Source organism: Pecten maximus, chromosome 7 (assembly GCF_902652985.1).
Source record: "Pecten maximus chromosome 7, xPecMax1.1, whole genome shotgun sequence".
Classification (NCBI taxonomy): Eukaryota; Metazoa; Mollusca; class Bivalvia; order Pectinida; family Pectinidae; genus Pecten; species Pecten maximus.
In genome coordinates this window covers 42,858,107-42,874,585 of record NC_047021.1, presented here as the reverse complement: position 1 = coordinate 42,874,585, position 16,479 = coordinate 42,858,107, and the positions used below count along the sequence as shown (strand labels likewise).

The 16,479-nt window shown below is 36.4% G+C and overlaps 1 protein-coding gene across 3 annotated transcripts in view; it reads right to left on the bottom strand.

Annotated features, from left to right (window-relative positions):
- Positions 1 to 16,479, bottom strand: part of LOC117330908 (sarcolemmal membrane-associated protein-like) — an 81,946-nt gene that overhangs the window by 22,080 nt on the left and 43,387 nt on the right. For 2 of the 3 annotated variants that reach the window (XM_033889464.1, XM_033889465.1), the window contains 15 exons: positions 16,238 to 16,333; positions 16,050 to 16,121; positions 15,460 to 15,537; positions 15,173 to 15,235; positions 14,105 to 14,242; positions 13,687 to 13,797; positions 13,264 to 13,321; positions 12,339 to 12,461; positions 11,939 to 12,004; positions 8,787 to 8,828; positions 8,432 to 8,494; positions 7,383 to 7,445; positions 5,097 to 5,162; positions 4,232 to 4,294; positions 2,312 to 2,461 (listed from right to left, as the gene is read on the bottom strand). In XM_033889464.1, the coding sequence (XP_033745355.1) occupies positions 2,312 to 2,461; positions 4,232 to 4,294; positions 5,097 to 5,162; positions 7,383 to 7,445; positions 8,432 to 8,494; positions 8,787 to 8,828; positions 11,939 to 12,004; positions 12,339 to 12,461; positions 13,264 to 13,321; positions 13,687 to 13,797; positions 14,105 to 14,242; positions 15,173 to 15,235; positions 15,460 to 15,537; positions 16,050 to 16,121; positions 16,238 to 16,333 (1,252 nt within the window). Of the gene's footprint in view, positions 1 to 2,311; positions 2,462 to 4,231; positions 4,295 to 5,096; positions 5,163 to 7,382; positions 7,446 to 8,431; positions 8,495 to 8,786; positions 8,829 to 9,379; positions 9,446 to 9,783; positions 9,907 to 10,699; positions 10,758 to 11,938; positions 12,005 to 12,338; positions 12,462 to 13,263; positions 13,322 to 13,686; positions 13,798 to 14,104; positions 14,243 to 15,172; positions 15,236 to 15,459; positions 15,538 to 16,049; positions 16,122 to 16,237; positions 16,334 to 16,479 lie in introns of all 3 variants that reach the window. The other variant, XM_033889463.1, reaches the window with a different exon arrangement.

The following is a 16,479-nucleotide window of genomic DNA, read 5'->3' as shown; positions in this document are numbered from 1 at the left end:
CATGGACGTTAACTAACACACACTAATATAATTACAGCTAACACACACATATGGTATAACATATCAACATGTTGGTATAAACACATATCTACTTAGATAATATCAATAACATCAATATTATCACACATAGATTAATTTACATAGAACTTATTGTACCAAACAGAAATTTCCTATAAATTTCCACAAATCTTATAACAGGAATGAAAGCTGCTGAGTGTAAAACAAGAGGCCCATGGGCCTTAACGGTCATCTGACAAACACTTACACTTACAGCAGGGACACACACCCCAATCCAGCATTATTACCATAAATTATTTATCGCAGCCAGTTATGTTTTAGATCAAATTTGGTTTTTATCCATTTAGCTTGTCCAGGAAGAGCAGCATCATAAAGCAAAATTTTAGCCAAGTTTCCATTTTTGGGGCATGCCCCTCTGTCCCAATGGGTCAGACAAGACTCATTTATATCAATTAGGATTGCCTTTCCCCAATGATGTTTCATACTAAATATGGTTGTAATCAATTCAGGCATTAAGGAGGAATTGCATTTTTAAGAAATGTTTAACCTAAGCGCTCCTTTTGCCCCAACCTTTTTTTCCCCAGGGGTCAAACCTGTCTCATTAAAAAATATGATTGCCGTCACCTTATGTTTCACATCAAATTTGGTTGTAATCCACCAAAAGGTTAGGGAGGATTAGGATTTAACAGCAAATATTCACCAAAGTTCCCCTTTTGGGGCCCTGCCCCTCAGGCCCCAGGGGTCACACTAGCCTCGTTTATATAAAATATGACCACCCTTCCCAAAGGATGTTTCACACCATATTTCGTATTAATCCACCCAAGGGTTAGAGAGAAGTAGGATTTATAGCAAAAATTCACCAAAGTTCCCCTTTTGGGGCCCCGCCCCTCTGGCCCTAGGGGTCAAACCAGCCTCATTTATATAAAATATGACCACCCTCCTCCAATGATGTTTCACACCAAATTTGGTAATAATTCACTATGGGTGTTAGGAGGAGTAGGATTTTATAGCAAAATTTCATCAAAGTTCCCCTTTTGGGGCCCCGCCCCTCTGGCCCCAGGGGCCACACCAGCCTCATTTATATAAAATATGACCACCCTCCACCAATGATGTTTCACACAATATCTGGTTGAAATCCACCAAAGGGTTAAGGACGAGTAGGATTTTATAGCAAAATTTCATCAAAGTTCCCTTTTTTGGGCCCGTCACTCTGGCCCCAGGGCTCACACCAGCCTCATTTATACAAAATATGACCACCCTCCCCCAATGATGTTTCACAACATATCTGGTTGAAATCTACTAAAGGGTTAAGGAGGAGTAGGATTTCATAGCAAAATTTCATCAAAGTTCCCCATTTGGGGCCCCACCCCTCAGGCCCCAGGGGTCACACTAGCCTCATTTATATAAAATATGACCGCCCTCCCCAAATGATGTTTCACAACATATCTGGTTGAAATCCACTAAAGGGTTAAGGAGGAGTAGGATTTTATAGCAAAATTTCATCAAAGTTCCCCTTTTGGGGCCCCGCCCCTCAGGCCCCAGGGGTCACACCAACTTCATTTATATAAAATATGACCGCCCTCCCCCAATGATGTTTCACACCAAATTTAGTTGTAATCCACCCAAGGGTAAAGGAGGAGTAGGATTTTATAGCAATATTCACCTAAGTTCCCTTTTTGGGGCCCCGCCCTTCTGGCCCCAGGGGTCAGACCAGCCTCATTTATATAAAATATGATTGCCCTCCCCCAATGATGCTTCAAACCAAATTTGGAAGTAATCCACCCAAGCGTTAAGGAGGAGTAGCGTTTTGAAAGAAAAAGTTTACGGACGGCGCACGGCGCACGGCGGACGACGACGGACGAAGCACGATGACTATAGGTCATCCTGACCCTTTGGGTCAGATGACCTAAAAAGTCTGAAATCCCAATTTGTTGCACCTTTCCTATGAAGAAATATTAAACTTAACATAACAATCAACATGAGAAAAAGTCTGAAATCAGATTTTTATCTGAAAATTCTCATGCCTGTTATAAATAACACGATGAAATAATTAGAAGCTGCAGAAAAAAAAATCTACCACAAAAAAACTGATCTTTATGCAAATGGACTATACCAATAGTTGATTACCCCAACAGTAAAATTGTGTATTATATTTGTTTCTTTAGCTAAAAAAAAATAACAAACGAATAACAAACACATCAGTCTTCCAGATGATATTAATTACATGTGAGATTTTTTATGAGACAAGCATCTCTGTCCCTATGGTGAGTGAATGTGAGATGAGATTACTTACCGTTGAGATTTTGGTTGTCGTCAAGGTTTCCATCCAGGTGGTTGTGTAGCGTTTCATCAGCACTTCCATTTCCAACAAGAGTTACGTCCCCTCGTCCTGCCTGCTGTACTTTGTAGTCGATGATCTCCCCCTCCATGTCGTTGACTTTATCTGTAAAAATATCAAACAATCATTGTATTCTATGCTAATTTAGTCTCTTTGTTGTTATTATTGTTGTTGTACTGATATTTCTGTTCAAATTTCAAACACAACAATAACAAAACCAAGTGTAATGTAATACAGACATTGTATTCTCCACCTAAGCTGTTTGTGTTTTGAAATTTTCTTTTTCTTATTATTTGTTTTTACCTTTTGAGCTACGTACATTCACACACAAGACATTTACCAAGTAACAACTACAGCGATACTCACAGATAAGGCCGGTATTTCCAAGATAAATCTGGTACCCCAAGATAAGACCGATACCCTTAGATAAGTCTGATACCCAAAGATAAGACCGGTATCTCCAAGAGACGACTGATACCCCAAGATAAGGCTGATACCCCAACGTAAGACTGATACCCCAATGTAAGGCTGATACCCCAATGTAAGGCTGATACCCCAAGGTAAGACTGATACCCCAAAGTAAGGCTGACACCCCAAGGTAAGACTGATACCCCAACGTAAGACTGATACCCCAAGGTAAGGCTGATACCCCAAGATAAGTCTGATACCCCAACGTAAGACTGATACCCCAAGGTAAGACTGATACCCCAATGTAAGACTGATGCCCCCAGATATGGCTGATACCCCAATGTAAGGCTGATACCCCAAGGTAAGGCTGATACCCCAATGTAAGACTGATACCCCAACGTAAGACTGATACCCCAAGGTAAGGCTGATACCCCAAGGTAAGGCTGATACCCCAAGGTAAGGCTGATACCCCAAGGTAAGACTGATACCCCAACGTAAGACTGATACCCCAAGGTAAGGCTGATACCCCAAGATAAGGCTGATACCCTAATGTAAGGCTGATACCCCAATGTAAGGCTGATACCCCAATGTAAGGCTGATACCCCAAGGTAAGGCTGATACCCCAAGGTAAGACTGATACCCCAAGGTAAGACTGATACCCCAATGTAAGACTGATACCCCAAGATAAGACTGATACCCCAATGTAAGGCTGATACCCCAATGTAAGGCTGATACCCCAAGGTAAGACTGATACCCCAAGGTAAGGCTGATACCCCAAGGTAAGGCTGATACCCCAATGTAAGGCTGATACCTCAACGTAAGGCTGATACCCCAATGTAAGACTGATACCCCAATGTAAGGCTGATACCCCAAGGTAAGGCTGATACCCCAAGGTAAGGCTGATACCCCAAGGTAAGACTGATACCCCAAGATAATGCTGATACCCCAAGATAAGGCTGATACCCCAAGGTAAGGCTGATACCTCAACGTAAGCCTGATACCCCAATGTAAGGCTGATACCTGAATGTAAGACTGATACCCCAATGTAAGGCTGATACCCCAAGGTAAGGCTGATACCCCAAGGTAAGACTGATACCCCAAGATAACGCTGATACCCCAAGATAAGGCTGATACCTCAAGGGAAGGGCGATACCCCAAGGTAAGGCTGATACCCCAAGGTAAGACTGATACCCCAAAGTAAGACTGATACCCCAACGTAAGGCTGATACCCCAACGTAAGACTGATACCCCAACGTAAGGCTGATACCCCAATGTAAGTCTGATACCCCAAGGTAAGGCTGATACCCCAAGGTAAGGCTGATACCCCAATGTAAGACTGATACAACAAGGTAAGACTGATACCCCAAGGTAAGGCTGATACCCCAAGGTAAGGCTGATACCCCAAGATAAGACTGATACCCCAACGTAAGACCGGTACCCCAAGATAAGACCAGTTGCCATACCTACCTTGTAGACCTTTGATGAGCTCGTTACTGCTATCAGACTGTCTGTGAGATTCTTTCAATTGAACTGAAAGTAAAAAAAAAACACAAACTAGACTTTTGTAATACATAGCCTTTAAAATCAAACTTCGACGAGGATCATGGGGTCACAATAAGCAGTCTGCATGACCAACCAATACAATGTTATAGTGCATTACGATGGGCCTGGTTACTAGTGTACGTGATAATGATAAATTTGTATGATTTCCTATGTGTTATTATCACACCATTCCTCACATTCCATAGATGAATGAAAATGTAAACCTTTTCTCGTAAAGTGTTCATAATTTCAAATGCAAATTCACAATTTTTGACCAATAATAAATTCAAATATATTTTTTAATGTTATGGTGCTTTGGAAAGAAAGATTGAAGTAACTGAAGCAGTAAATGAGAGAAACATGTTCTAGTAAATATGTGTTATGACTGTCTAAGTTAAAGAAAACAGATTAAGCTAGTTTTATTAATTGAATCTAGCTTGAATACAAGACAGAAATTTTCATTTTCTTTAACAGAATTTTTTTTTCATTTAAGAAAATTGATTATTACACAGCACCACCAGCCAATCAAAATGAAGATAACAAAAGAATTATGCCATATTTATGTTATGGGACAATAACATAACGATTTTAGTAATTACCAAGTAGAAATGGTTGTTTCAAATAGATTAAATTATTATACCATATATTACGTGTAGGAATACGAAAAACAAAAATATTCTACAGAAACAAAAAGTCTGATCTCAAATAGGGGGATGATATATGACATAGGCAAATGTAGAAGCAAAATTACTAAAGCGCACATAGCAACAAAATTAGTTTACACACTTACGTTCTAAATCGGCCATGGTGTTTTCCATCATCTGATTCATATGTAAATCGGACAGCCTAAGCTTGTCTGCATATGATGATAATACAAAAGAAACAAATGAAAACTTCAAAAACAGCGCCAGGTGCACGAAAATGTTTTAAATGAAAAGCAGTGGATACCAAAACAGATCAGACAGCATGCAATGGAGGTAACCCTGGCACCCCAGGAACTCGGGTAATACCACACACACAAATTCCAACATTCCCCCAGTTTTCTTTGTCCTAGCAGTGGATCTCATAATACATGTACTATTATTAGTAAAATACTACTAATTCATTGCATTACCAAAAGCAATATCAAGCTGTTTGTATTTAAATAATTCCTTTGGAAGATTCTTTATATCACACTTTTACAACTGTTTTTTTCTTTCTTTTCCAAATTTGAGAAAGTTGCAAAGCTAAATTAAAATTTTTTTCAATGTTACTTATACGGTATTGATGAAATAAAAGAATTGATGAAAATCACCCAGTAAGACAAATTTTTGAAAACAGTTACAACTAAATCAAGGCAAAATCCTTAAATACCGCTTTGAATGCATAAAGGTGTTAGTTTAACCCCAACTGTTTGATTAAATATTTGATGAAAGTAATTTTCTCATTTTTTGTATCAGGAAATATGACATGCAACAAGAGGAAACAATCTAAAGTCTACCAATAGAGAACTGCCTATAATCTTTACTGACAATATCATCATCCAAACTGAATTCAGCCTGAACATTCTGCATTATCCACTCTATATATGTATACAAAATAAATATTTACACATGCACAATTACAGGTAGCTAGAACAAAAACGCAAAAAGAAAATGTATCATGCATACAACATCTTTGTTTCTTAATGTATATAAAAAGCAATCTTAACACATTTTCTAATGGTAAAATAAATCCACAAGTTCAATATTAAACTATCATTCCACCCTCTCCATACAACTTTTGGTACCACACATGAACAAAGGGCCATAACTCTGTATATCATAATTGGGCAAAATTCAGTATATGACCCATTTTTAGGATATTCCTCATCATTCCAAAGGATGCAAACAATCAGAACATTCAAAATGTGGCAGTAATTGTTCATGATAAAATACAGGAGATATATCCAGGAAAGGGATGGACAACTAACAAAGGGCAACAACTCTGTTTACAGCAGGATGATGAGACCCAATCTTAGTATGAACACTAAGTCACCCCAAGGGGATGGTAAAATGTTCAGGTGAAGGATATACACAGACCAATCTACAATGATATCAAACTTTTTGTTCTGAGCTGTTTTTCATGCAAGAGAAAGACTAATTTGACATTGTTTGATATTTTAACTATTTAACTGGATATTTATGAATGGAATCATAGCTGTACAATTAACCAAATTTAGGTGCAGTGTACTTTCTTAATATATATGGTCAACTTTCAAGGCCTTCCAAACAGAGATTGCAAATCTGGGTCATCCAGTGTCTTAAATCCTAACTGCGGGTTATATGAAATCCTGAAGGGTCAATCAGGTTGTTTACTCTGAACTGTATAAAAACAGACACCTAAAGGACTGGACACTAGAAAGATGAGACACCTAAAGGACTGGACACTAGAAAGATGAGACACCTCAAGGACTGGACACCAGAAAGATGAGACATCTAAAGGACTGGACACTAGAAAGATGAGACACCTAAAGGACTGGACACCAGAAAGATGAGACACCTAAAGGACTGGACACCAGAAAGATGAGACACCTTAAGGACTGGACACCTAAAGGACTGGACACCAGAAAGTTAGACACCTAAAGGATTGGACACTAGAAAGATGAGACACCTAAAGGACTGGACACCAGAAAGATGAGACACCTAAAGGACTGGACACCAGAAAGATGAGACACCTAAAGGACTGGACACCAGAAAGATGAGACACCTAAAGGACTGGACACCAGAAAGATGAGACACCTAAAGGACTGGACACCAGAAAGATGGCACACCTAAAGACTGGACACCAGAAAGATGAGACACCCAAAGGACTGGACACCAGAAAGATGAGACACCTAAAGGACTGGACACCAGAAAGATGGCACACCTAAAGGACTGGACACCAGAAAGATGGCACACCTAAAGACTGGACACCAGAAAGATGGCACACCTAAAGGACTGGACACCAGAAAGATGAGACACCTAAAGGACTGGACACTAGAAAGACGAGAAACCTAAAGGACTGGACACCAGAAAGATGGCACACCTTAAGGACATACAGAACACTGGACACTGACCTTCAAGAGCAGACATCTTGGATTCATACTGGTTGGACTCCGACTTGGCAACCTCTAGGTCTTCTGAAAGGTACAACAAATTCAAAATGACCACTGGTCACTTCCATACATCTTATCATTGACAAACACTACAAAATGGTTCGAAATTATCACCCTTTAAGCATGAAATTTCAGACCAATCAAAATGAGTGTTACCAATGTACTTCATCTGTGATGTCTTCAAACACACGTGGAGGCTTGTGTCATTTTAATGAGATATGTGATCAATGACTTATATAAATTGATCAATCACTGTGAATGTTTCCCCAATGATTGTACGTCTCTGTTTTTAGGTAAAATGTCATAACATAGTCGACAATGTAGTTCTGTACTGGGCGCCACAATATTTGTTTACTGCGAAACCAAGAATGAATGTAACACGCGATTTGATTGGATGCCCTGGGATTCCAGGGAGCGACTGCTTAAACAAAACTATATCTGCCAAGGGTTCGTGGAGTGTAACATAATCAGAAGCCTTGACTAGCGAAGATGTCACTTGTTAAACCAATGAGAAACATTAGCATGACTTAGCCTCACAAAAGACATTCATTTAAGCATTGAACTGCTTTCATTTGGAAGTTATGGGCTGATGAATGCCAACTGGACAAAGGTAAATTTAATGAAGTGCGCTAGCGCTTCATGTTGAATTTGCCTTTGTTCAGTTGGCATTCATCAGCCCATAACTTCCAAATGAAAGCAGTTCAATACTTATATTTACATTTGACAACGAATTTGAAAGACTATATCCAGGAATTTTACTCCGATAATGAATGAACAACTTATTATCGTCAAAGACGGAACAGCCTTTTCAACAGCCATATTTCGTTATCGCCGACATGACAATTATGACGTCACTATAATAATGACGTCATAATAAAGATTTGGAAGTTATGGACTCGTAACCATCAAGTGAGCTTGGTAAAGTTATATAGTGGGGCTGCAGTGTAAATGTAAATATATACATATGACAACATTGACCAGTATATAATTGCTGGTAAAGAGACACTTACTCTGTAGCTTGGCGACGAGATCACTGCTGACCTTCAGTTTGGCATCAGATTCCTCGAGCTGGGCTATTTACGTCAGAAATACAAATAATTGTTGAGTTATCAGAAATGTAATTGTATACATCATACAACACAATCTGAGTAAAACAACTTTTCATTAAACCTTTTTTATTCAAACAATATTTTCCAAGCTTCAGATTTTTAAGAAATAATGAGGGAAATTAACAAATCATATCATTTCATGACCTATTGTTAGCGTGTTAAAACAAAATATCCATATTTATTCAAACACCTAATTCAAAAGCCTCTGATGATAAATGAATAATCTTATAAACTTTTAAACGATCCAGACACAAACCTTTATACTTTTCGATCTGTTGTTGTGTTTCCTTTAGTTTGCCTGGAATCAAAACCACAAAGCAAAATTAATAATTGTAACTTTGTAGTGCAAGATGTTACAAGTAATTACTATAGTGACTTTTGTCGATGTTCCATCTTTTTGTCGTTTTTCAATTTTTTTGTCAATTTTCCACATTTTTGGTTATTTTTAATCTTTTTATTGATGTTCCATATTTTTGTCACATTTTCATTTTTCTGGCAATTTTCAAAAAAAATTCGATGATTTTTCATATTGGTATTTTGATCAATTTTTCATTTTTTGATGATTTTTCATAATTTTTTATGTTTAAAATGTTTGTAAATTTTCATATTTTTTGTTGATGTTAAATTTTTCCATCCATTTTCCACACATTTGTTGATTTTCTATATTGCCTGTTCTTTATTTGTGTCCATTAACTTTATTTTCACACGTTAAACATTTGTAATTAATGAATGTTTTAAAATCTGAAGACAATGGCAAACCAGTGATTGTGACCAAATTGACTTAAACACTACAACCATTGTGTAGCTTGACTGTATACAGAGGATAGGGAGGTGAGAGGAAACACTGACCTTCTATATCATCAGTCCTGATCACCTTGAGAGATGGGGAGGTCGGAATTATCTGATTTTGTTCATCTGGAACATAAAAATCAATTTTCATGTCATTTTTTATCAGTGTTGTCAACTTTTTCATTTTAATGTCATTTTAAATTGAAGAGTGTAAAATTGCTGATTTTTGTCCCAACACTCACTCTAGTTCCAACTAGAATGTTCAGAAGACACTGTCAGTACCATTAAAATAATTCAATTCTTCAATCCACTCTGCAACATTTATTACTATATTATATTTCAATTGAGACAAAACCTAGAACACAAAACCAATTTCATTTCATGAAAATGTCTGAACATTGTTCAGGCCAGATGCAGTTATAATTTCAGTGAGATCCCCACATATTGAAGTTTTTCCCACATACCTATTGTATTAGAGTCGACCAGTTTGTTGTCATCCTCCGTCTTTTCCTCGTCATCATCGTCTGTCTTTTCGTCAACTTCCTTGTTGCTATCGGACGGTTCCTCCTTCAGGGCTTCAAGCTTGGCTGTTGAAAGTTTATAAATACAGGTTGAATAATGTACCTCAAAGGCAGGTAATAGGAAATCTAAACAATTACTCTTAAGATCCGTCACCGGTTGGCTCAGTGTGAAATCTTAAAGGGATATTTCGTACAAGTTAGGTTTTCCATTGATGCTTTTTATGAAATTTGTACAAAAATATCTACTTAACCTCTTATGGAAATATTATGTCTCAAGTTACTATATAAACAAACATATGATATTTAACTTATGGAAGTTCTTAATAGATCTAACTAGATCAAATTACAAATGCCCATAAGGCTCTGCCTGAATCATAACAGGTTTATTACCAATCTGTACCCCTCGTAATTTTTTATGCTAAAAGACGTAGAAGAGTTGTTTTGATTGGTTTGTTTTGTATTACAGTGTTCACGCTTGTGTATTCATCACAATGACCTATATTTAGACAGTCTAATTATAGAATGACTGGGGGAATACCCACCAATTTCACTTGTCCAAATTTAGTACAGGAGAGATATTTTGAAACTGACAACAGTTTAAAAGGTCATCGGAAAAGGAAAGGTAAAGTACAGCTAACATTTTGCAGCTTGCGTGGAATATCCCTTTAAATGCTCATAGCCTCAGGACTGATAAATTATTGACTCCAGTCTGAATACAAATGTTCATATTTCCCAGATATCTACTTAACACTTGTGTCCGAATAAATATTTTCCTATTCCTGATTTATTTGATATGTTTTCAAAACAAAATATCCTTTCAAACCACACACTAGAATTTATACCTGAATTTGATTCATACCTTTCATTGCAGCTAATTGATTCATGGTGATATCGTTGTCTGCTTGTAGGGATTCCAACTGTGGAACACAAAGATTTCATGTGTAAATTGACACATTGATATTTTCAGGTCACTTATAGTACACTAAATATTGACATTAAAATTTCATGTTTTAAATATGAGTTTAATGGTTTATGATTTTATTTCCATCCTACTAGCATCCAATAACAATGGAATATTGAATGTATGCTAAGTTGTAGCTTTAGAATTATATATTTTTTTTAATCCATGCAGTTCTTATGTCAGTGATGTTATTGTGTTACAAATCAATGATTTCATCATTATATAAACCATGAATTTACTGATGACATGACGTGAACAAATGACCTTTACACCTATTATCATGAATTTACCTGCGAAATGACATATACAGGTAAGTTAACGACTTACCTTGGCTGAGAGCAAATCTTCCTCCTTAACCATTTCGTCTAGCTTATCTTGGAGACAGATTTTCTCTTTTTCAGCTTTTTCTGTCTCATCCACCAAGTTTCGCTCTGCTTCCTGTACACAAATAACAGGATACCATCACACCAGCTTTTTGCCTTTTTAAAAAATAATAAAAAATTTTATGAATTTTTAGCGTTTTAAAACAAATTTAAACAAACCCCAAAAAAAAGCCCAAAAAGAAAAAAAAACCATGGCAAAACTCCCGACTTTGGTTTTTTTCCAGGTTAAAACCCCCCAAAAGAAAAAATAATTTAATTTTAAAAATGACAAAAACTTATACTTTTGTCGATGTTCCATCTTTTTGTCGTTTTTCAATTTTTTTGTCAATTTTCCACATTTTTGGTTATTTTTAATCTTTTTATTGATGTTCCATATTTTTGTCACATTTTCATTTTTCTGGCAATTTTCAAAAAAAATTCGATGATTTTTCATATTGGTATTTTGATCAATTTTTCATTTTTTGATGATTTTTCATAATTTTTTATGTTTAAAATGTTTGTAAATTTTCATATTTTTTGTTGATGTTAAATTTTTCCATCCATTTTCCACACATTTGTTGATTTTCTATATTGCCTGTTCTTTATTTGTGTCCATTAACTTTATTTTCACACGTTAAACATTTGTAATTAATGAATGTTTTAAAATCTGAAGACTATGGAAAACCAGTGGATGTGACCAAATTGACTCACACACTACAACCATTGTGTAGCTTGACTGTATACAGAGGATAGGGAGGTGAGAGGAAACACTGACCTTCTATATCATCAGTCCTGATCACCTTGAGAGACGGGGAGGTCGGAATTATCTGATTTTGTTCATCTGGAACATAAAATTAAATTTTCAGGAAAATTTTTATCAGTGTTGTCAACTTTTTCATTTTATTGTCATTTTAAATTGAAGAGTGTAAAATTACTGATTTTTGTCCCAACACACTCTAGTTCCAACCAGAATGTTCAGAACACACTGTCAGTACCATTAAAATTATAAATTCTTCAATCCACTCTGAAACATTTATTACTAATTATATTTCAATTGAGACAAAACCTAGAACACAAAACCAATTTCATTTCATGAAAATGTGTGAACATTGTTCAGGCCAGATGCAGTTATAATTTCAGTGAGACCCACATATCATTAGTTTGTCCCCACATACCTATTGTATTAGAGTCGACCAGTTTGTTGTCATCCTCCGTCTTTTCCTCGTCATCATCGTCTGTCTTTTCGTCAACTTCCTTGTTGCTATCGGACGGTTCCTCCTTCAGGGCTTCAAGCTTGGCTGTTAAAAGTTTATAAATACAGGATGAATTATGTACCTCAACTATTTTCAAAGGCAGGCAGTAGGAAATCTAAACAATTACTCTTAAGATCCGTCACCGGTTGGCTCAGTGTGAAATCTTAAAGGGATATTTCGTACAAGTTAGGTTTTCCATTGATGCTTTTTATGAAATTTGTACAAAAATATCTACTTAAACTCTTATGGAAATATTATGTCTCAAGTTACTATATAAACAAACATATGATATTTAATTTATGGAAGTTCTTAATAGATCTAACTAGATCAAATTACAAATGCCCATAAGGCTCTGCCTGAATCATAATAGGTTTATTACCAATCTGTACCCCTCGTAATTTTTTATGCTAAAAGACGTAGAAGAGTTGTTTTGATTGGTTTGTTTTGTATTACAGTGTTCAATTTTGTGTATTCATCACAATGACCTATATTTAGACAGTCTAATTATAGAATGACTGAGGGAATACCCACCAATTTCACATGTCCAAATTTAGTACAGGAGAGATATTTTGAAACTGACAACAGTTTAAAAGGTCATCGGAAAAGGAAAGGTAAAGTACAGCTAAAAATTTTGCAACTTGTGTGGAATATCCCTTTAAATGCTCATAGCCTCACGACTGATAAATTATTGACTCCGGACTGAATACAAATGTTCATATTTCCTAGATATCTACTTAACACTTGTGTCCGAATAAATATTTTCCTATTCCTGATTATTTGATATGTTTTCAAAACAAAATATCCTTCAAACCACACACTAGAATTTATACCTGAATTCTATTCATACCTTTCATTGCAGCTAATTGATTCATGGTGATATCGTTGTCAGCTTGTAGGGATTCCAACTGTGGAACACAAAGATTTTAAGTGTAAATTGACACATGGATATTTTCTGGTCACTTATAGTACACTAAATATTGACATTAAAATTTCATGTTTTAAATATGAGTTTAATGTTTTATTATTTTATTTCCATCCTTCTAGCATCCAATAACAATGGAATATTGAATGTATGCTAAGTTGTAGCTTTAGATTTTTTTTTTAAGCCATGCAGTTCTTATGTCAGTGATGTTATTGTGTTACAAATCAATGATTTCATCATTATATAAACCATGAATTTACTGATGACATGACGTGAACAAATGACCTTTACACCTATTATCATGAATTTACCTGCGAAATGACATATACAGGTAAGTTAACGACTTACCTTGGCTGAGAGCAAATCTTCCTCCTTAACCATTTCGTCTAGCTTATCTTGGAGACAGATTTTCTCTTTTTCAGCTTTTTCTGTCTCATCCACCAAGTTTCGCTCTGCTTCCTGTACACAAATAACAGGATACCATCACACCAGCTCCCACAGGTTAACATACCTTCTTTTGTAGATTAAACTGACCAAACTTCAGAAATCATACTTCTTGTATCAAGGTATGAAGAATACAAAGTATTTTCTACTGTTCAGTATCCTATTTAACTGTCACATAAAAAAACCAACATTTTAAAGTCTAACTTGACTGTTGATTTGGAAAATGGAAAAACATGTATTTATACAGGTTAAATCAAGTGTATATGCTGGACAACTCATCACAGCAGTAAATTCAGGCCCTAACTGATGACCAGCTACTTACAGACAATTTGTCCTGGAGCTCCTTGACCTCCTTGAGCTGGTCCTGGTATTTCTCAGCAAGCTGCTGCAGTTCCTCCTGAGATCTCTCGCACATATCCTTAAGGTGACCACATTCTTCTTCAGTGTTCACCATCGACCTCTACAATGTCAAGGTCATATTACAATACATAAGGTCAAGGTCACACATATCCTTAAGGTGACCACATTCTTCTTCAGTGTTCACCATCGACCTCTACAATGTCAAGGTCATATTACAATACATAAGGTCAAGGTCACATATATCCTTAAGGTGACCACATTCTTCTTCAGTGTTCACCATCGACCTCTACAATGTCAAGGTCATACTACAATACATAAGGTCAAGGTCACACATATCCTTAAGGTGACCACATTCTTCTTCAGTGTTCACCATCGACCTCTACAATGTCAAGGTTATATTACAATACATAAGGTCAAGGTCACACATATCCTTAAGGTGACCACATTCTTCTTCAGTGTTCACCATCGACCTCTACAATGTCAAGGTTATATTACAATACATAAGGTCAAGGTCCCACATATCCTTTAGATGGGTAAATTCTTCTGTGTTCACCATTGACCTAATCGACAAAGTCAAGGTCATATTACAATACTTAAGGTCAAGGTCACACATATCCTTTAGATGGGTAAATTCTTCTGTGTTCGCCATTGACCTTGTCTACAATGTCAAGGTCATATTACAATACATAAAGTCAAGGTCATACATATCCTTTAGATTCTTCTGCTCTGTTTTCCATTGACCTGATCTTATCTACAATGTCAAGGTAATATATCTTTTAGATAGACACATCCATCTGTGATCATTAATAACTGCTACAATGTCAAGGTCACAGTGTGAAGCACAAAGGTCAACATCATAGCGGATAAAATAAGATAATGTAATCACACGATAATAAAGACAAGGTCATGCTAGTTCCTCTGATAACAGAAAGCTACGAGTCTACAACAATATCAATGACATAAAAGAGTGAGCTTTCACTCCCTTTTTATCCCGTTCATCTCTTCCTCTACTTAGTATTACACTACTTACCTCAAGGTCGGATAATTTTCTCACAGCCTCCAATTTTTCTTGTAAAACTTTTCGAAGTGATTCCTGAAGCAAACACAAATGGAACATCAAACAGCCATGTCATATTTACATATATAAACAGTTGAGGTGTTGTCCAGATCCCTACTACACAGTTAACATTAGCAGTGAATTTCCGTCTGGTCATGATTTGGTATACGTAGCTCTAGTGATTTAGAAGTCATCTATAAACACTAGTTCCTTAGCCTCGTCTAACTTAATTATCTTTATTCCCTGACATGTATCCTTACCTTGGCAGTCGTTTCATAAGTAAGTTTTTCTTCCTGCAAGGTAACCACTTCTTGTCGTAGTGAATCCTCGGCATGATTCTGAAACCAAAACATCATGTACACTCAATCTATAAGCAGCAGGACAATCTTTGAAAATATCATCTTTTTCAGCGTCTTGCATCTGAAAATCTTTTAGTGAACTTAATACCATTATGATAAGAGATTATAGCTGATAGGGATTTGACCTTGAAGAAAGTGTGCTTTGACTTTAAAGTAAATATGATTTGACCTTGAATAAGATATGATTGAGCTTCAGAGTAGATGTAATCTGACCTTGGAGTAGGTTTAATTTGACCATGGAATAAGTGTTATTTGAGTTTTTGGAGTACATGTGATTTGACCTTGCACTGGAGTACATGTAATTTGACCTTGCACTTGAGTACATGTGATTTGACCTTGCACTGGAGTACACATTTGGTCTTGACCCTGTAGAAGTGATTTGACCTTGAAGTACATGAAATTTTATTATGACTTTGTAGGCATAATTTGACCTTGGCATAAGTGTGATTTGACCTTGGAGTACGTGTGATTTGACCTTGGCATCATTTTACCTTGGAGTAGGTGTGAAGCTGATTTTCCAACACATCAAGTCGAGACAAAAGTCGATCTTCTGTGATTAGGGCCTGAAAATGAAACAAAACTTGATTGTATCATAATCTCAAACTGAATTAATTATTTATATAAATTAACTTCCACAGTAATTATTAGATACTAGATTCCAGGTGATATCGCGACATACCTGCCATCCTGTTTCTGACGCTTCCTGTGTGTTCTCTAGGAGTTTCTGTAGTGTAGTCAGCTTCTGTTCTAACATCTTTTCGCGATGAAGAGCTTCCTGAAAGACACAAGAAATACAGAGTTCAAAATGGCTGCCACTAAAGACAAACTTACCTAACATGAAAGCAACGAAAAAATTTCTAAAAAAATCTGTAGCGAATGAAAATTCACAAACCATTCACCTGTGACTGTTTCATAAACAAA